Raw genomic sequence first — 21,674 nt, forward strand, 5'->3', positions numbered from 1 at the left:
CAGGTATGGCGCGAAGGTGGCTGGGCAGAGAGTTCCAGGTCTTCCCTGCTAGAAAAGAGAAGGATCTTCCTCCGGCGGTGGCTTTGCGGATGCGGGGTACGGCTGCCAGGGCCTGTCCGGTGGAGCGCAGAGTGCGCGGGGAAGTGTAGAAGGAGACGCGGTTGTTGATGAGTTTGGGTCCGAGGTTGTGAAGGGCTTTGTGTGCGTGGGTGAGTAGTCGGAAGGTGATCCGCTTGTTGACGGGTAGCCAATGGAGTTTTTTCAGGTGTCCGGAGATGTGGTGGTGGCGAGGGATGTCCAGGATGAGTCTTGCGGCAGCGTTCTGGATCCGTTGGAGTTTCCTCTGCAGCTTGGTGGTGATGCCGGCGTACAGGGTGTTCCCGTAGTCCAAGCGGCTGGTGACGAGGGCGTGGGTGGCGGTCTTTCTGGTGTCGGTGGGGATCCAGCGGAAGATCTTGCGGAGCATGCGGAGGGTGTTGAAACATGCCGAGGTCACCGAGTTCACCTGTCTGGTCATGGTGAGGGAAGAGTCCAGGATGAAGCCGAGGTTGCGCCCGTGGTCGGTGGGTTGGGGAGTGCTGCCTAGGGCGGGGGGCCACCAGGAGTCATCCCATGCGGTGGGAGTGGGGCCGAGGATGAGGACCTCCGTTTTGTCTGTGTTCAGTTTCAGACGGCTGCCTGTCATCCAGTTCGCCACTTCCTTCATTCCTTCATGTAGTCTGGTCCTAGCTGATGTGGGGTTGTTAGTGAGGGATAAGATGAGCTGGGTGTCGTCGGCGTATGATATAAGGTCGAGTCCGTGTTTGCGTGCCATGTTCGCCAGGGGGGTCATGTAGACGTTGAAGAGAGTGGGGCTGAGGGAGGATCCTTGAGGTACGCCGCAGATGATCTCCGTGGCTGTGGATCTGAAGGGGGGAAGGCGGACTCTCTGAGTCCTTCCGGAGAGGAAGGAGACGATCCATTCCAGGGCCTTGCTTCTGATGCCGGCGTTGCTGAGGCGGCGTATCAGGGTGCGGTGGCAGACCGTGTCGAAGGCTGCAGAGAGGTCAAGGAGTATAAGGGCCACGGTCTCTCCCTTGTCGGTCAGGGCTCTGATGTCGTCCGTTGCTGCGATCAGGGCGGTTTCGGTGCTGTGGTTGGCCCTGAAACCGTGTGTGGGGTCGAGGGAGTCGTTGGTTTCCAGGGCGTTGGTGAGTTGAGCGTTGACGATTTTCTCAATCACTTTGGCGGGGAACGGCAGGAGAGAGATGGGCCGGAAATTTTTGAGTTCGGTGGGGTCTGCTGTAGGTTTCTTTAAGAGGGCGTTGAGCTCTGCGTGTTTCCAGCTCTCCGGGAAGGTGGCGGCGGTGAGGGAGGCGTTGATGACGTCTCGGAGGTGCGGTGCGATGATGTCGTCGGCCTTGTTGTAGATGTGGTGCGGGCAGGGGTCCGATGGGGATCCGGAGTGGATCGAGTTCATTATGCGGGTGGTCTCTTCGGTGGTGGTAGGGTTCCAGGTGAGGATGGTGGTGGTGTCGGTGGTGGGTTCCGGAGGGGAGCTCGTGTCGGCGGTCGGGAAGCTGTTGTATATGTCGGTGATCTTGTGGTGGAAGAAGGTTGCGAGGGAGTCGCAGAGGTCCTGTGAGGGAGGGATGGAGTTGTTTTCTGCTTCCGGGTTGGAGAGCTCTTTGACGATGCCAAATAGTTCCTTGCTGTTGTGGGCGTTGTTGTCAAGTCTGTTCCGGTAGGCTGTTTTTCGTGCGGCGCGGAGGTGTTGGTGGTGTTGGCGGGTGGCGTCCTTGAGAGCTGACATGTTCTCTTCGGTCTGGTTAAGGCGCCACGTCATCTCGCGGGCGCGGCATTCTTTCTCGGAGTTCTTGAGGTCGGGGGTGAACCAGGAGTTTTTCTTGTGGTTGTTGGTGCTGGCTTGAGTCTTCAGGGGGGCCAGGAGGTTGGCGCAGTCGGAGATCCAGTTTGTGAGGTTGTTGGCGGCTACGTTGGGGTCGGTGGTGCTGGTGGGTTGGTTCTGGGAGAGAGTTGATGCTAGCTGTTCCGTGGTGATACGATTCCAGTGTCTTCTTGGTGGTTGCTCGGTGGTGTGGCTGAAGGTGATGTGTTTGCTGGAGGAGAAGATGGGGTCGAGCGTGTGTCCGGCGTCGTGGGTGGGGGTGTTGACTAGCTGATTCAGTCCCAGGTTGGCGAGGTTGTCCAGTAAGGCAGTGGTGTTGTTGTCGGTGAGGTTATCCAGGTGAAAGTTGAGGTCTCCTAGGAGGATGTAGTCGGTGGATGAGAGTGCGTGAGGGTTGACGAAGTCTGCGATGTCTTCGCTGAACTTGTTGCGAGGTCCTGGTGGTCTGTACATGAGGGTGCCTCTGAGGGTGGTTTTGGGGTCGCTGTGGATCATGAAGTGGAGGTGTTCGGCGTCGGGGAGTGAGTTGTCGGTGTCGGTCGAGATGCGGATGGAGTTTTTGTGTGCGATGGCGATGCCTCCTCCGATGCGGTTGGTGCGGTCTTTCCGGATGATTTTGTAGCCGTCGGGGATGGCTATGGCGATGTCGGGTGCCGAGGAGGGGTTCATCCAGGTCTCGGTGAGGAAGGCGATGTCCGGGTTCGTAGAGTTGATGAGGTTCCACAGTTCGATGGCGTGCCTGTGGATGGATCGGGTGTTGACCAGGATGCAGTGGAGGTTGTTTCCGGGGGAGTAGTTCTTGGCGGGAGCGGAGTGGGTTCGGAGGCAGGTGAAGCGGCAGTTGCTGCAGGTGAAGGGTCCGTGGGTACGTTTCGGGGTGGCGCAGTAGCAGCCCGGCGTGCGGGCGGGGTTGAGGTTGGCGAGAAAGGCGGAGTCGTAGGTCAGGCGGGGGGCGCGGGGGCCAGAGGTTCGGGTGCTGGGCGCGGTCCAGGCGCGGACGGGCGCAGACGGGCTTGCCTTAGGCGCGCCTTTGGCGCGCCAGCGGCGCGGCCGCACAGCGGCCGCCATATAAGGGGTAGCCGGGGAGGCGGGGACAGCTGGGCGGCGGGAGGAGGGCGGGTAGGGGGGAAAAAGAGCGGAAAAGCGGCGAAGGGCCTCGGGGATGCGAGGAGGCCCGAAAACGCGGAAAAGTACCTAGAAGGGGTACAAAAGTCGGAAAAGCGAGAAAAAAATGACAAAAAGCGGCGGAAGGACGGAGGGGGACGGCGGGGGCACGAGGGGCAGCAGGCACTCAGGGATACAAAAAGCAAGGGGAGCGCGATCACAACGGGGAAAGCAGGCACTCAGGGATACAGAAGGCAAGGGGAGCGCGATCACACGGGGAAAGCAGGCACTCTGGGATACAAAAAAGCAAAAGGGGATGCGATCATACACAGGGGAAAAAGGCAGACACTCTGGGGGACAGTCGGCACAACAACAGAGCAGAAGGCAGGCACAGAGGATCTGGTGGCGCCGCGAGGGCAGGGGAGCGACCTACCCTGGGGTCAAAGGTCGCTACCACTGCCTCGCAGCGGCCGCCATATAAGGGGTAGCCGGGGAGGCGGGGACAGCTGGGAGGCGGGAGGAGGGCGGGTAGGGGGGAAAAAGAGCGGGAAAAGCGGCGAAGGGCCTCGGGGAGGCGAGGAGCACCGAAAAAGCGGAAAAGTACCTAGAAGGGGTACAAAAGCCGGAAAAGTGAGAAAAAAACGACAAAAAGCGGCGGAAGGATGGAGGGGGACGGCGGGGGCACGAGGGGCAGCAGGCACTCAGGGATACAAAAAGCAAGGGGAGCGCGATCACAACGGGGAAAGCAGGCACTCAGGGATACAGAAGGCAAGGGGAGCGCAATCACACGGGGAAAGCAGGCACTCTGGGATACAAAAAAGCAAAAGGGGACGCGATCATACACAGGGGAAAAAGGCAGACACTCTGGGGGACAGTCGGCACAACAACAGAGCAGAAGGCAGGCACAGAGGATCTGGTGGCGCCGCGAGGGCAGGGGAGCAACCTACCCTGGGGTCAAAGGTCGCTCCCCTGCCCTGACCTAGTTGGATCCCTCTGTCCATACTCTAAGGGCTCACTAAGCTAACCCATGGGGGACCCTTCTCCTCACCTGTGGACACCATCTGTGCAGCACCTAAACTTAGCTTGCTCACAGGTGGGTCCCAGCAGGTAGACAGTACCACCACGGGCAACATAGTGGTGTGGCCCAGTCCACCTGCAGGGTGTGACTCCTGTACCCTCCCAGGGGCACTCCTTTCCACCAGGACAGCCAGCCACAGTGGCCACTGACAGCTGTCAGTGATGCGAGCCAGGCCTTATGTCTCTTAGGGCTCTCAGACCTCTGTGGCGTCAGAGAGTGGGGGGCGGTAGCCCCAGATGCCTGGCACCCTTTGTCCACTCTCCCTCCTGCCAAATCAGGTATGGCATCCTGAAACTGGCCCACCAGCCCAGGGTCTGTACCCTGCGGATGGACAGAAGGCTGGGGTGGGCTCTCCCACACCCTCTCCTCCTCCCCGGGGCTCGGCACCCTCCCACCTGGTGCGGTACCCCCAGAGTCTAGAATTGTCAGGGCCCCTGTGACAGGAGTCCCACACAATTCTCCCACCAGTTCAGGGGTGTTATCCTGCAACTGGTACACCAGCTTAGGGTCTGTACCCTTAGGCTAGACAGCGGTCAGGGGTGAGGCTGCCCTCTCCCTGCCCCCTTTCCTGGGGCTCTGCACCCTCCCACCTGGAGCCATACCCCCAGAAAACAACCCTGTTGGGGTACTTCTAGCAGTCGCCCCTACCTCCAGGTCAGGGGGGACACCCTGAACCTGGTCCTCCAACCCAGGGCCTGTACCATTAGGCTGGACCTGTGCCTGGCAACCCAGGACTTCCGGGAGAGTACACCAACCCCCCCGCCCCCCAAGGGAAACACACTCCTCATGAGTTGTGCGAGAGTCTTCCTGGCGCAGGTCTCCAGCCTCCTGTCCACCTGAAAGAGCATGAAGACTCTCCAAGGCCAGAAGTGGCCTCACCAGGGTCAGTCCTGGAGTGCACTGACTTCAGAGCTGGCAACCCTTGACTCACTGGTCTTTCCACTGGGACGGCGTTCCCCCCTCACCCTTTTCTCTGAACTCATGCACCCTCCCAACTGGAGCGGTGCTGCCAGACACCAGAGCTGAAGGAATGCTGTTTACAGCAGTCTCCCCCAGCTCAACTGACACCTTGGTATCCCCTCAGGGGATGGCCTCTGGTTACAGACTAGACCCCCCTCCTGGTGTTCCCTCATGGAACCAACCAAGCTCTGGGATTGGGTCTTGGGCACCTTGGGACTCAGCCCACCCCCATTCCCTCTCCTCAGAGACAGGACATGGGACCCCTCACCCATCCCACTACACTGGGACCTATCTGGGTCACTACCAACCTCTTCTACCTCACCTGGTTGGGGAAAACCTGAGTCACCTCCTTCAGGATCACCCCCAGATGCTTCTCCAGACCCTCTGGAATCCACCAAAAGGTCTGCCTCCAGTGTGAGCTACCTGGGGTCAGAGAACTCAGACTCCACTGGGTGTTGGCATAGTTCTGGAAAACAGGGACTGAACGTATGCTCTCCAGCATACAAATTACACAGCCCCTTACATGTGTCAACCAAACTACCCTTCACCCAACCATCCACTGCCTCAGAAAAGCACCCCATATCATTCTCGCAAGACTGGTGAGACAGTGTCTGACTGTTGCTGTCAATCAACCAATACTCTTCTGGCTGGTCTCCATACTCACTTACCAGGGCTACTGCCAAGGGGTAACCCCTCTCCCTGTGCCTCTCATCTAGTCAGTAGAGTGTCTCTCCCACCACCAGAAATATGATCCCCTGTGCCAGTTCCCCAACTCACCTCAGGGACATTGCGCACCACCGGAGTTACCTCACAATCCTGAACCCCCTGGTGTATGTCAACTCCCTCCTTTGATTAGGGCACCAAGTCTGTGTGTGTGTGTATTTCACCCTCAGTACTGGACCTAACACTTTTTGCTGCCACCATCTGGGCTGGACCTAGCCCTCCTGGCTTCCCAGTCCAGCTCTCTCACTTTAAGCTCATGATTCAAGATAATTTTCCTTTCCTCCATGGCCATTCTTTTGCTTTCCCTCTCATTCTCCATCCTGAGTTTTTCTAACTCAAACTTCCTTGTTTCCCGCCTGTGTGCCAGATCCTCTTGGGACAGGCCACCGCTGCCTGGCCTGGAGGCTTCCCACCTCCCAAAGGCACATCTATCCGAGGAATAGGCTCCACCGCCTCCCCACTGAGATCTCCAGATTTCCCACTGGCATGTCTGGCTGCTAGCCAGGCCCTCAGCGCCTCTTGTAGCTCCTCCTTCCTGGTGAGGGCTCTGACTTGGACGTTTAGACCATTACAAATAGCCTTCAACTCTTTCACGTTGTAGGATTCCAACCTATCCTTATTATTTATTTTAATGTTTTATAGAGCGCAAACTTGACCCGTGAGGGTATCAGAGCGCTTTACACGGTTTACAGAGGTAAACAAAACAGAAAAACAGAAAAGACTCAAGTACGGAAATATACAGAGGTTGGGGCGGGGTAGGGTTGCTGGGAGCATAGGGACAAAAGGGGACACAAATGTGTGGTTACAGTTATAGTTAGAATCAGTAAAAACAGAAGCCTCAAAGGATACTTCCAAGGATACAACAGATGATGCTCTTGATTCAGGCATGATGAAGTAGCAAGTTCAAGTTATCAATAGACTGGCAAGATCATAAATAGGCCAAAAGAAAAAAAAAGAACCAGTATGTGGCATGTAATGGTCTGCTATACGGTAGTATTGCACACCAATCACTGTAAGTCAAGTAAAAACACAAGTACTATCCTCACCGATGACAACCAATGTTAGAAATGGGGGTGCTCTAGTTGGCAAGGGTTTGCACCTTTGTCCAAGTAGGGACCCTTCCTTCTAGTCAGGATAAGGGAGTTGCACTCCTAAAGAACAAGTTACTTACCTTCGGTAACGCTTTTTCTGGTGGATACAGTATCTGCCTGTGGATTCCTCACCTTATGAATATCCTCTGCGCCAGCATTCCGCTGAACCTTTTTTCCTAGCTCTCCACGCCGATGAGGTCGTCACAATGCTATGGCTCCGCACGCGGCTCCGCATGACGTCACTGGAGCCATAAGAGGGCCACATCGGCGTGATGACATCAGTTCCACCCATTTTTTCCGTGCCACCGAGGCGTAACGGAAGGACAGACCACATAGACAATGCATACATAGTACACAGTATTCACACAAGTACACACAGTGTAAAGTGAAAGAGGAAAGCAAAAGAAAGCAAGCATTTCCTAAAAGCCTACACATAGGCAAACAGAGGCAATACAGAATAACAACATGAAACAACATATTAACGAATACCTCTTTTAAGGTATAAAAGGGTGGACAACGAGGAGGCGGGTGGGTCAGTGAGGAATCCACAGGCAGATACTGTATTCACCAGAAAAAGCGTTACCGAAGGTAAGTAACTTGTTCTTCTGATGGATACATCTGCCTGTGGATTCCTCACCTTATGAATAGAATCCCACAGCAGTCCCACTCCCGGAGGAGGGTGTCCACCCTTCTATACCAGAAAGTCCTGCAAAACAGAGCACGCAAAATGGTCATCCCTCCTCACTTTGGAATCTAAGCAGTAATGCTTCGCGAAAGTGGGGAGGGAGGTCCAAGTTGCGGCCTTTAAGATGTCCAGCACAGGAACACCTCTGGACAAGGCAGAAGTAGATGATTTAGCCCTGGTGGAATGAGCTCTAATGCCTTCAGGAGGCTCCTTACCAGCCAGAGCATAGCAGATCTTGATGCACAAGATGATCCACATGGATAGAGTGTGCTTGTGCACCGCCTTGCCCTTCATGCGTCCAACGTAGCCCACAAAGAGCTGATCGTCCTATCGCAGGTCCTTCAATCTATCCAGATATAAACTAACCGCCCTCTTGGGATCCAAGCGGTGCAGCCTCTCCTCATCCTTGGAAGGGTGAGGGGGAGAAAAGAAAGTAGGGAGGGTAATGGACTGCCCACCTTAGGCAGAAAAGCATCCCTGGTCCTGAGAACCATTCTTTCAGCATGAATAGTCAGAAACGGAGGCTTAGAACTCAAAGCCTGAAGCTCACTCACCCTCCTAGCTGAGGTGATAGCCACAAGGAAGACCGTTTTGAATGACAGCAGCCGCAAAGGACAACTATGCATAGGTTCGAATGGGGAACCCATTAATAAAGTTAAAACTAGATTTAAGTCCCACTGGGGCATGATGAAGGGAGTAGGCGGAAACATATTAGTAAGGCCCTTAATAAACCTTAAAACCACCGGAGTTTTGAAAAGAGATGGCTGATCAGGCAAACAAAGAAATGACGATAAAGCTGACAAATAACCTTTAACAGTAGCCACAGACCAACCCTGCTGGGCCAAATGCAGCGAAAAACAAAGAACATCAGAACGATGAGCCTTTAAGGGATCAATAGACCTCTCTCCACAGCATTTACCAAATCTTGACCACCTGTAGGAGTAAATTGACTTAGTGGAGTGTCAACATCCACCGCGTCAGGAGGAAGAGAGAAGGAACTCAGGTTGCCCTGTTCAATCTCCAGGCATGAAGGTGCAAGCTCTGGAGGTGGGGGTGTAGAACCTGCCTCTGCGACTGCAAGAGGAGGCCAGCCCTGAGAGGGAGACTGAGCGGAGAGTGCAATGAGAGGTGAAGAAGATCTGTGTACCACACCCTTCTTGCCACTCCGGGGCAATCAAAATGACTTGAGCCCGGTCTTGATTAATCTTCCTCAGGACCCGAGGAATCAAGGTTATGGGAGGAAACGCATAAAGGAGTTGTGAGCTCCAACTCAACTGAAACACGTCCCCCAACGCCCCCTGCATCGTAAACTGGAGACTGCAAAATGACGGGCAATGCACGTTCTCTTGAGTGGCAAACTGGTCCACCCGAGGAGTCCCCCACGTCTGGAAGATGTGTTGAACTATCTCCGGATGAAGCCTCCACTCGTGGTCATCGGAGAACTGCCGACTGAGACTGTCCACACGCACATTTAGCACCCCGGCCAGAGGATTCACCATCAAGCAAATCCGATGGTCCTGAGCCTCCCTACAGAGACGGTACGACCCTACTCCTCCCTGCTTGTTGGCATACCACATCGCGGTAGTGTTGTCCGTCAGGACTTGAACCGATTGACCGCAAAGGGAAGGGAGAAAGGCCTTGAGCGCCAAACGTATCGCCTGCAGTTCCAGAATATTGATTTGAGACAATCTTTCCTCTGGAGACCAAAGACCCTTGATCTCCAGCTCCCCCAGATGAGCACCCCACACTAGGGTAGAGGCATCCGTTATCACTGTGGCCACCGATGGAGGAAGATGAAAAGGCTTTCCTTGAGACAGATTGCCATCCACACTCCACCAAGACAGATTCACTGCAGCTTCTCTGGAGACCCTGACAGACTCCCTGAGGTCTCCGTTGTGCTGGTACCACTCCCTGCGGAGGCACCACTGGAGCGCCCTCATGTGCCAGCGTGCATGGTTGACCAACAGAATGCAGGAGGCCAACAGACCGAGCAGGCGTAGGACCTTCAGAACTGGAACAACCGCTCCATTGTGAAATAAAGGGATCATTTCCTGATTGTCGAGAATCCTTTGCGGAGGACGAAAAGCTCAACACACAGTGGTATCCAGTAATGCCCCTATGAACAGGTTGTGCTGAGAGGGCACCAGGTGAGAATTGGGCACAATTATCGAAAAACCCAATCTGAACAACAGCTGAATTGTTACCTGCAAATGACGACGCACCATCTCTGGCAACTCTGCCTTCAGAAGCCAGTCATCCAGGTAGGGGAAAACCGGGATCCCTGACCTCCTGAGATGGGCAGCCACCAACGCCATCACCTGGGTGAAGACTCGAGGTGCAGTAGTAAGACCAAAAGGAAGGATCGCAAACTGGTAATGTTGCGAACCAACCGTAAACCGGAGATACTTCCTGTGCGACTTCAGGATTGGGATGTGAAAATACGCATCCTGCAAGTCGATGGACACCATCCAGTCCTCTTGCTTCAGCGCCTGAAGAACCTGCACTTGAACCTCTCCTGCTCGAGAAACAGATACAAGATTCTGAGATCCAGGATGGGTCTTAACCTGCCATCCTTTTTGGGAATCAGGAAATACCGGGAGTAGCATCCCTGACTCTTTTCCTACTCCGGAACCACCTCTATCGCACCTTTTTGTAACAGGACAAGAACCTCCTTCTGTAAGGGAGTTAAATGATCCTCCGTGCAAAACCCTTGGCAAGGAGGGTAAGGAGGAGGGAATTCCCTGAAGGGAAGGGCGTACCCATTTTCTACCGGATCTAAAACCCAATGGTCCAAAGTGACCAATTTCCAATCCCGTAGAAAATGGGTAAGCCGACCCCCCACAGGACCTGCATGATCCAGGATGGCGGATTTAGGGCTGCTTTACTGCATTACCAGGAGGGGTTGGGGAGGTGGAGGAGGAGTAGGGAGAAGGCTGTTGACCCGCTCCATGAAGGCGACCTCTACCCTTACCCCTGTAGGACTTGTTCAAGGGGTTTTGTTGCTGCTACTGCGGCTGACGGGAACCACGAAAGGAAGATTTCCCGAAGCCACAGTATCTTCTATAGCCATAACCCCTTGCCTGAGACTGTAGACGCAAGGATTTCGCTGTGGCCTTACTGTCCTTGAACCTTTGCAAAGCAGAGTCAGCTTTTTCTCCAAAAAGCCTAGATCCATCAAAGGGAAGATCTAGAAGGGCAGCCTCTACATCAGGTGAGAACCCAGAAGACCTTAGCCATGCATGTCTTCTAGTAGCAATGGATGAGCCCATCACCCTGGCCACCGAATCTGCCGTGTCCAGGCCAGACTGGGTGACTTGGCGAGCCGCAGCCTTTGAGTCTGCCAGTACCTCACTGAAATTACCCTGGTCTTCCTCAGATAATTTTGGAAGAAGCTGCTTGGCAGAGTCCATACGGGCATGAATGTATCTACCCAACAAACAGGTAGCGTCGGTGGGTTTCAAAGCCATACTCGCTGATGAGAAGACCTTCTTTGCAGATTGTTCAAGCTTCTTGGAATCCCTGTCAGCAGGAGCCTGCAGAAAGGCGCCCGTAGACTGCTTTGAACACGAAGCTTGCACCACCAAACTCTCAGGCAAAGGATGAGAAGAAAGGAACACAGGATCTCCTGGGGCAGGCCTGTACCTTCTGGACACAGATCTTGAAACTGCAGGAGCAAAAAGAGGATTGCGCCAAACCTCAAGGATCGGCTCCGTCAGGGCATCATTTAAAGGCAAGAGTGGTTCAACTACAGAGGACAGAGAATGAAGCACCTCTGTAAGCAAATTAGGCTTATACTCAGCCATAGTAGGGAGCTGCAGATCCGAGAGCTCTGCAGCCTTCCTTATTACAGTATGGTAAGGTGCAACTTCCTTCGAAGGAGAAGCTTACGGAGAAGCAAAGTCCCACTCCGGGGAGGTATCAAGTCCACTTGCCTCACACAGACCCTCGAACATATCCTCAGGCTCATAAATTTCACCTTCCTCCGTATCTTCAGCCTGGTACTGTTCCTCCTCTAGCAACCTCTGCGCTTCTCTCCTCGAGCGCATCTTCGGTTGCGGCGTCGGTGGCGCCACACGCGTGTCGATGGCTCCGGGAGCAGCGCCGAAGGCGGATCCGTAGCAGCAACCTGCGACAAACTAATCCGTGAAGAAAGTGGGACTGCCCATATGGCGTCAACATCCTCGGTGCCGGAATTTGCCATGAAGGCATCATCGGCATGAATGGCACAAAGGGGGCCTGAGGATATTAGTGAGGCACACCCAAATTAAAAGCCAGAGGACCCACGGGACCCGAAGGTGTACCAGAAGGGTAAGAGGCCCCGGAAAACTCACCATACATCGCATTAAGAAAATGTGAGGGATTCGAACCTGGCGCCGGGAATGAAGGATACGGCGCCGGTTCGAGATCCAATCGAGGCACCTCCGGAGTCGGAACCACCGGGGCCACAGGCGGAGCCACAGGAGCCGAAGGCATCTCAGCATCAGCCGGATTCGAAGAACTATCCGGAGCCGGAGAGAATCTCGGCGTCGGAGACTGCGCCGGAGTCCCCTTATATGAAGGAGAATGGACCAGAGTCGCCTGAGGAGACACTGAAGGTGAAGGAGGGACAAAGTCCTTAACACGACGTCGAGGAGCCGGAGAAGGCGACCTCGAAGCCACAGGCTTTGACGAACGGCGTCGAGATCCATGACTCTTCTTCTTCTTGTGCTTCCTCCTTGAATCATGTGAAGTCGACGACCTCGACTTCGAACGTTTTCGACCCCTTTTTTCTTTTCTTACTTTAGCCATGTACAGCTTGGCTTCTTGTTCCTTCAAGGCCTTCGGGTTCATCTTCCTAGAGCAAGGACAGCCCTTGACGTCATGATCAGAAGATAGACACCACAGGCAATCCTCATGGGGGTCAGTGATCGACATATGCCCCCCGCACTCCTTACAGGGCTTGAAGCCCGACTTCCTTGGAGCAGACATGTTGAAACAACAGAAGGAAACCAGACAAATACAAAGTATCCAGGAGAAAGTATTGGAGAGTCTGTAGAAAAACCGTTAGCATTAACAGCGCGGAAAAAAGGGAACTGACATCATCACGCCGACGTGGCCCCCTTATGGCTCCAATGACGTCATGCGGAGCCGCGTGCAGAGCCATAGCATTGTGACGACCTCGTCGGCGTGGAGAGCTAGGAAAAAAGTTACCGCGGAATGCTGGCGCAGGGGATATTCATAAGGTGAGGAATCCACAGGCAGATGTATCCATCAGAAATAACCCCTTTTCACCCCCTTGGTAGCTTGGAACGAGCAGTCAGGCTTATCTTAGAGGCAGTGTGTAAACAATTTGCACATAACCAACAGTAATACAGTGAAGACAATACAAAAGGACACCACACCAGTTTAGAAAAATATCCAATATTTTTACATCCAAAACAATACCAAGAACGATAAAAAAATCCACCATACAGTTCTCAGAAATCTTCAGTAATCGAAATAGACTTGAAATACAGTTTCTTGAAGTCGATAGCACCGTCCGGATCTATCACGGCATTCAGTGGCGGCTGGTGACATTTGAAAGGGGTAGGGCGTAAAACAATGGGCCTACTGTAATGTTGCGACCGAGCGCAAACCACCTACGGGGGTTCTGGGGGTTCTCCCCGTGAAAATTTTGAAAAAAGAGTGGGAAAATGGTGCATTTTAAAGCCAATTTGAGATAGCAGGAAGGTTAATAAAGCAATTGTGAATCTGTTCTAACAAAGACAGTGAATGGCTCAGCTGTGGTCGAGTTCTTCCTTTTATTTGTTAACTTGCCCACATATAGTCTCATACATTCCCAGTACCATCACTATCTTTTGTCTCCATCTATTCACCTTTCTTGCCATCCGTCCATCCCGCTTTCTCTCCATCACCCATCCATCTTTTCATCTCTCCCGTCCTTCCTTCCATCTCTCCTTTTCTCCCAGATCTCTGCTCCGGACCCTTGAACCTGCCTAGTTATGCAGTGAACTATGTAAAATAAATATTTTGAACAAGAGATCCGCTAGGACACAACACAGCGACTGCCCAAAATGCACAACATGCCAGACTGGGTATCAAGTTCAGGTACAATTTAACACCTACACAGCAGTTTCTTTTGGGGGGCCAGGTAAGAATGGGTTTTAAAAACTGTGGTGACCTTTTAAAAAGCAGTAAAGTTTTGACATCAGCCATGGCCCATAAGTCTGCACTTCGTAAGTCAGGTCTCGTAGTGCACAGTGGCGAGTGCAGAAAGGCGCCGTTGTGTGTGTGCACAGACGTGTAGGCCTATGCGTTATTACAATGCAGCGTAGAACCCAGCAAGTCTTCATTAACAACCACTTTTCAAGACGCTTTAATAATAATAAAAACAAATCTTTTACAGTCACTTTTCTTTTCTTTTCCTCCCACAAGCACAACTAATTAACCCACTCGTTGCCAGGGGAGTACAAGTTTGCCGTATGCGATCTCTTTGTGTTTTTTGTGTTTGGCTAGGCTTTCATCTCAGGGATTCCCTTTATGGCGAAAGGAATCCATACAACCCCACCCCCCTCACTAATTTGCTGATCCCACTACAAGGGAATGATTATCCGTCAGCTTCCTCCCTCCTCCACCCCCTGCAAACACCCTCATACCCAGAGAAGAGAGGCACATGGGAAAATCACGTTTTAATCACTTCTGTTTAGGGTCACAGGGTGACAGTATTTTTCTCAACAGAGCTGAGTCTTTCATGTTTCGCAGCGTAACCGCCGCATGCCAACCACTAAAACAGAAGGCCAACTCACACATGAATACATGGTTCAGCGCAGGCCCACTTCCCCAGACTGTACATTTCTGTTACCAGGGTTTCCATGTCAAACTTGTAGCGTTTGTGTGAAATATGTACCCGCGACAAATGGGCACAGCATATTGAGTCACGGGGGAGGCGGGAGGCTTTATTTAGGAATACCAAGGAAATGGTAGAAACGAAGAAAGTGTGAACAGAAAAGGGCAAGCCACGTGGAAAAAATGAAAATGTGCCTGTTTCTCTTTGAAAAACGGCAACGTTTCACTGTGATGCCGCGAACCTGTAAAGTGCTTCATTTTTGCAGCCTAACCAGACCCCCAAGCTTCAAAACCAATCGTCAGGAATAGATAACATACCATGCGCAGTGACAGAGGCTTGAAACACGATTCTCGTACATCATGTTTTTCAAACATAGTGGGCACTGTCGATTGCAGCATGCATTACGCCTAAACTCGGAGACATGACTGCTGTGAACTCTCGCAGCTTCATTAGTCGCCCCTTAATACAGGGGCAGCTGCCAATCACGGCGCCCGGCATAATCTGGAATTTTAATACGGCCTGTTCTCGGTTTACGCGCTCCCGGAGCTGTTTGTCTCTAGACAATGTCGCAGTGCAAAGGTGATAGACGCAGGTACTAGGACCACGAGGCCGGGGGTCTAACTGTTGACAACAGAGAGTTCGTTCTGGAGATATTTAGGTCGGCCAATAGGCATATCTTCATTTAAGAAATTCACTAACCATTAGTCGAGAAAATGGGCTTGATTTCGACCAAAGCCCGTACAAAATATGGCAACCGTAAAACCACTGGAATTAAACAGGAAATTAATTCGACCAACCTTTAACAAATAAATACAATTACTAGTCGCGGCCAGCATTATGGGCGGGGGGGGTGGAAATGGGGTCGTCAGGTGGGGTATGGGGGGAGGCGGGAGGGGTTTAATAATTATTAACTTACTTCAAATAAATATTAAATAAAACTTTTAACTTACTGAGCTTCTGGATGGGTCCGACGACTTCCGACTCCCACCGTCCGGTCCTGCGCTAATTCCTGCAGCTCCTCGTCAACTGGAAAGGCCGCCTCCCTCCCTCCCTCCACCAATCTCAATGCTGAAGAGGCGCTGGGGAGAGCGCCCCAGCCGCGCCATTTTCTCCCGCATAGAGAAAAAGGGAGAGTGGGCGGTTGTGCTCGAGGGCAGGGGGGGAGTGGCTTACCCACTGTTGTGGGTATTGACTGTTTGGCAGGCTCAGGGCCGACAGCCAAACAGTCCGTACCTACAACAGTGGGTAAGCCACTCCCCCCTGCCCTCGAGCAGGACCCGCCCACGCTCCCGCCCCCAACCAAGCACAGAGGCACTTCTGCTTTCTCGCAATGCGAGAAGGCAGAAACATAAATGGTCGTTTTTTTACCATTTATGTTTCTGCCTTTCTCGCACCGCGAGAAAGCAGTGGGGCAACGCCCCAACGCCCTAATGGGGGAGCCGCCACTGACTGCATTGTGAACAACAAATCCAAACAATTCTGGCTGACCGTGGCATCGCGGGCCAGTTATGGTGTCGGGAAGACCCGCAGAACAGTACCTTTAGAAATGTAGGGCATCTGCGAACTCTCAATTAGCCCCGTAAGGCCGGTGTCTGCAGGTGTCAGTTCCAGAGGTCGGTGCAGGAGTCGCCAGGCCCTTGAAGTCACACGTGTTGCAGATCGAACTCCTCGCGGTTGAAGTCGGGAGCGCCGGCATTGGCAGTCATCGGGGCTGCGGTACACAGTACAGCGGTGTGGCGTGAGGTGCCCTCAGGTCGCGGTGCAGGCAGCGGCTCGGTGACAGTTGCCCAGTGGCATCGGTGCGACCAGGGCTACGGTGCGAAGTGATGTGGTGCTTGTTGTGGTGATGGCAGGTCACCGCGCAAACAGCTGAGTCGTTGTTGCTGAAGCGCTGTCGTCGGCTGACAAACTGGAGTCCATGGTGCCAGCGTCAGTGGGTCAAGGCTGCGGTGCAGGATGGGGACGGTGCATTGTGTAACTTATGATCGGTGCCCTCGAACCACGGTGCAAGCAGCGGTGTCGATGTCGACGTGGAGCGTCATCGTCGGGGATACAAAGGCGGCGTTGTGAAGCAATGCGGTGGGAAGTGCGGTGCCCACAGGTCGCGGTGCAAGCAGCGGCTCGGTGGCGGCATCGGGTGTCCTCCATACTCACTTACCAGGGCTTCTGCCATGGGGTAACCCCTCTGCCTTTGTCTCTCATCTAGAGTCAGTAGAGTGTCCCTCCCACCGCCAGGAATATGATCACGTGTGCCAGTTCACAACTCACCTCAGGGACCCTGCGCACCACCGGAGTTACCTCACAATTTTGAACCCCCTGGTGTATGTCAACCCCCTCCTTGAAGCAGGGTACCAAGTCTGTGTGTGTGTGTATACTTCACCCTCAGTACTGGACCTAACACTTTTGCTAACACCATCTGGGCTGGACCAAGCCCTCCTGGCTTCTCAGTCCAGCTCCAGCTCTCTCACTTTATGCTCATGATCCAAGATCATTTACCTTTCCTCCATGGTCATTCGTTTGCCTTCCCTCTCATTCTCCATCCTGAGTTTTTCCAACTCAAACTTCCTTGCTTCCCGCCTGTCCACCAGCTCCTCTGGGGACAGGCCACTGCTGCCAGGCCTGGAGGGTTCCCCCCTCCCAAAGACACATCTCTCCTAGGAATAGGCTCCACCGCCTCCCAACTGAGATCTCCAGATTGCCCACAGGCATGTCTGGCTGCTACCCATGCCCTCAGCACCTTTTGTAGCTCCTCCTTCCTGGTGAGGCCTCTGACTTGGACTTTTAGGCCTTTGCAAATAGCCTTCAACTCTTTCACATTGTAGGATTCCAACCTATCCTCCTCAAAGGCTACTTCCAAGGATGCAACAGATGATGCTCTTGATTCAGGCATGATGAAGTAGCAAGTTCAAGTTCTCAACAGACTGGCAAGTTCATAAATAGGCCAAAAGGAAAAAGAAGCAGTATGTGGCATGTAATGGTCTGCGATATGGTAGTATTGCACACCAATCACTGTAAGTCAAGTGAAAACACAAGTCCTATCCTCACCAATGACAACCAATGTTAGAAATGGGGGGACTCTAGTTGGCAAGGGTTTACACCTTTGTCCAAGTAGGGACCCTTCCTTCTAGTCAGGATAAGGGAGTTGCGCTCCTAAAATAACCCCTTTTCACTCCCTTGGTAGCTTGGCATGAGCAGTCAGGCTTATCTTAGAGGCAGTGTGTAAACAATTTGCACATAACCAACAGTAATACAGTGAAGACACTACAAAAGGACACCACGCCAGTTTAGAAAAATATCCAATATTTTTATATATCCAAAACAATACCAAGAACGATAAAAAAAATCCACCATACAGTTCTCAGAAATCTTCAGTAAACAAAATAGACTTGAAATACAGTTCCTTGAAGTCAATAGCTCAGTTTGGGGCTATCACAGCATTGTGAACAACAAATCCAAACACTTCTGGCTGACCGCGGCATCGTGGGCCAGCTATGGTGTCGGAAAGACCTGCAAAACAGTACCTTTAGAAATGTAGGGCATCTGCAAAATCTCGATTAGCCCCGTAAGGCCGGTGTCTGCAGGTGTCAGTTCCAGAGGTCGGTGCAGGAGTCGTCAGGATCTTGAAGTCACACACATTGCAGATCGAACTCCTCGCAGTTAAAGTCGGGAGCGCCGGTGTTGGCAAGCGTTGGGGCTGCGGTAAAAAAGTGCAGCGGTGCGGTGTGTGGTGCCCTCAGGTCGCGGTGCAGGAAGCAGCTCGGTGACGTCATCCAGTGGCGTCGGTGAGACCAGGGCTGCGGTGCGAAGTGATGCGGTGCTCGTAGCGGCTCTGGCATGTCACGGTGGAAGCAGCGGCGTCACTGTTGCTGAAGCAGTCGTCGGCTGACAAACTGGATTCGATGGTGCCAGCGACAGTTGGCCGAGGCTGCGGTGCAGGATGAGGATGGTACATCGTGTAACTTATGAGCGGTGTCCTCAAACCATGATGCATGCAGCGGTGTGGATGTCAGCGTGGAGCGTCGTTGTTGGGGATAGCAAGGCATCATTGTGAAGAGAGGCGGTGCAGAGTGCGCTGCCCACAGGTCGCGGTGCAAGCAGCTGCTCGGTGGTGGCGTCGGGTGTCATCGTCAGTGAGACCAGGGTTGTGGTGCCCTCTGCAGTGCCTTCAGGACACGGAGTCGCTAGCGACGTCGTAGACGGCGTTGGGTTGCTTTTTCTTCAGTTGCAGCACAAAACCCACAGTCCCAAGTGCTGATGGCAGAATAACTTGAAGTCTTTGCTGTACCTGAGACTTCTTGAACAGAGGGCAAGCTCCATCTTAAGCCCTTGGAGAAACTCAATAAAGAAGTTGTAGAAATTTCAGTCCAGTCCTTTCACTGCCCAAGACAGAAGCAGCCACTGCAGGCCAACAAAGCAAAGCACTCAGCAAAGTGGTAGTTCCTCCTCACAGCTTCTCCAGCTCTTCTGCTTGGCAGTCTTCTTGGTCCAAAGAGTTCTAAAGCTCTGGGGTCGGGCCCCAATATTTATACTCCAAATTCCTCTGTTCTCTCAGGCAGAGAGTGTCTGTGCTTAGTCCAAACCAATTTGGTCCTCTATGGCCCAGCTTCCCAGCAGGAGGCAGAGACAGCATTGTCTGCAGCAGATCAGGCCCATTCAGGTGCAAGGAAATCTCCTCCCACTACTCTAAATGCAGCCCAGGTCTATTCAGCCCAGCCCTGACTTTTCCAGACTCTCTAGAGCAAATGCACATCCCCAGCCACTGTCACTTCAAAGCCAGACAGTCAATACACATCCTAGCAGAGGCACACAGTATGGCTAAGCAAAAAAATACCTACTTTTTAAAAGTGGTATTTTCAAACACAGATTGAAAAAATCATCTTTATTGAAAGATGCATCTTTAGATTCTGAGTTCAGGCATACTAAACTTTATTTTCCTATCTGGTCCGAATGGGAAGTTATATTTATAAGATGTTATACATTAACTCCCATGCTTCCCTATGGGCCAGATAGCCTTTCAATAGTGAAAAACGAAATTGAAAGTATTTCACTATCAGGACATGCCACACACATCAGGGCATGTCATACCTTTCACATACACTGCACCTTGCCCACAGCGGTACCTTAAGTCTACCTTAGGGGTGACTCACATATAAGAAAAGGGAAGGTTAGAGTTAGGGCCTGGCAAGTGGGTGCACTTGCCAAGTTGACATGGCAATTACAAACTGCATACAGACCCAGCAGTGGCAGGTCTGAGTTACCTTTTCAGGGCTACTTATGTGGGTGGCACCATCAGTGCTGCAGGCTCACTAGTAGAATTTGATTTACAGGCCCTGGCACACTCAGTGCACTTTACTAGGGGCTTACCAGTAAATCAAATATGCCATTCATGGAAACACCAATCCATAATACAAATTTCACAGAGAGCAAATGCACTTTAGCACTGAAGTGCCCTAGAGTCCTAAAACCAAACAAATAGGAGGAAGAAGCAAAAGGTGCATTAAAGCAGAAGTATCGCAGTATACAATGATTGAAACAATAAGAAGAAATAGATTATAAAACAATCTGTCAAGCTCTGTCCCCATTGGGCTACGTAATTAGTTAGGCATGTTAAACACTCAAGACCCAAAGTACGGAACTTAAAAAATAGAGATGGGGAAAAGGCATATCAAGTCCATGGCATTAAGTCATCAGCACAATTCATCACTATCCTTGGTACAGGAGAAGAAAATACAGTGAAATGACAGTCACAATCACTTAGACGCAGCTACAGTCCTAGATCTAATGACCCATATCCACACCATGAACTTTGCAATAGCGCAGGCATAAGCGAGATTGGCGTCTGATCTAAGAATTTTGAGTGCAGTCCAATTACTGCGGGTCCCCAATAGTCTACCTAGAGGGTTGATCCATTTCTGGCGGGAGGCTGTGTAACCCTGGCAAACAAAAAAGACTTAGCCGATTGATTCAGTGAAGCTCTTCAAGGTCGGATAGAGTAGGTCGCCATTTGGAGCCCATTTGTTGGTAAATGTTTTCAGGGGAAGGGTGCCAGCCCTGAGTTGAAAATATAATTTCCTATCCAGAGGGAAGTGATGGCATCCCAATAGGGCTCCACAGAGCTGCAGCATTTAAGGTCTAGGGATTTTCCTGTTAGAGGTGAGGTGACAGCCAGTTGCACCTCCGATTGTCTGACCCAGTCAGTAATGTGTTTTAGGGTCAATGCTGACCAGTCTGTTGCAGATGGTGGATTACCCCATAAGGATAGCAAACCTATGGAAATTAGGAGGAATACTTTTGGGAAAGGCTTACCACATTGTAGACCTACCTAAAGGAAAGGTAGTATGCTTGGGTGAGTCGCTTGACCAGGAATAACTAGGTACTGTTGTCTTCTATGGCTTTCAAATGCATTAGAGGGCACAAATCACAGACAGTGGTGTTGTGGTTGCAACCAAGACACCACATGCAGATGCTGTGTAAATTCCATAGGGACATCCACTTGCGGCATTTATGGCAAGGCTTAAACTCTTAAAACCTGCAAAGGAGTCATTTACCATAGGCATTGTTGCAAACTGAAAAACAAATGGGCAGATAATTACTGAGAGATAGCTTTGGACCTAGTCAATGAAGCAGGAAAAAGTAGGAACTGACGTCAGTGCACAGGTTGGTGCCTTTCATATGCCGGTGATGTCATTTCCAGTAGTTGAGTGGCAGCTGGAGATGCATGGCACCACTTAGCAGCACTGGAGAGCTAATGATAGGGAAAGCTTTATCAAGACTTGTCTGAAATCTGGGGCGTATTCTAGAGGCGAGGAATCAGCGGGGAAATGTATTCCTCAGAAGCGCTAGTAAAGCCAATACTAAAACATGATTAAGTCACAGGAAATCATACTCTCAGAGAAAACAGCAAAGAAAGATCTTTACTGGTATGCTTCTCAAGCCTCAAATGTGAAATAGCAATGGGGCATGGATTACGCAGTCCTATAAAAAGTGGTGCTCATACAAATACATACTACTTAAACCAGTTGATTAACATTGTGGTTGGAAATATAGTAAAGCACTTTAACTCTGTCTTACCATGTTCTGTATCATATGAAAGTCCTTCTTATGAGCGCAAAATCCTTTTTTAAACAATCGTTTCTCAGAAGGTGTCCAAAAGTCTGAACCTAGGGGAGAAAATACAGCTGGTCAAAGCTTAAAAAGGTCACACAGACATCAAGAAGAGTAAATGTCTCTGCAGTATACTCAGCAAATTGTGTCCTCTTAGTTACAACAGTGATTGACTGCATAGAGCCTCTAAAGGGCACACTACTTTATCATCTATA

General features: G+C 51.8%; 1 protein-coding gene across 1 annotated transcript in view; it reads right to left on the reverse strand.

Annotated features, from left to right (window-relative positions):
- Nucleotides 1-21,674, reverse strand: part of ZNF541 (zinc finger protein 541) — a 1,112,036-nt gene that overhangs the window by 155,938 nt on the left and 934,424 nt on the right. Inside the window, exon 13 of the mRNA XM_085627847.1 lies at nucleotides 21,427-21,515. Within this exon, the coding sequence (XP_085483973.1) occupies nucleotides 21,427-21,515 (89 nt within the window). The remainder of the gene's footprint in view (nucleotides 1-21,426; nucleotides 21,516-21,674) is intronic.

This window comes from Triturus cristatus, chromosome 9 (assembly GCF_964204655.1).
Source record: "Triturus cristatus chromosome 9, aTriCri1.1, whole genome shotgun sequence".
NCBI lineage: Eukaryota > Metazoa > Chordata > Amphibia > Caudata > Salamandridae > Triturus > Triturus cristatus.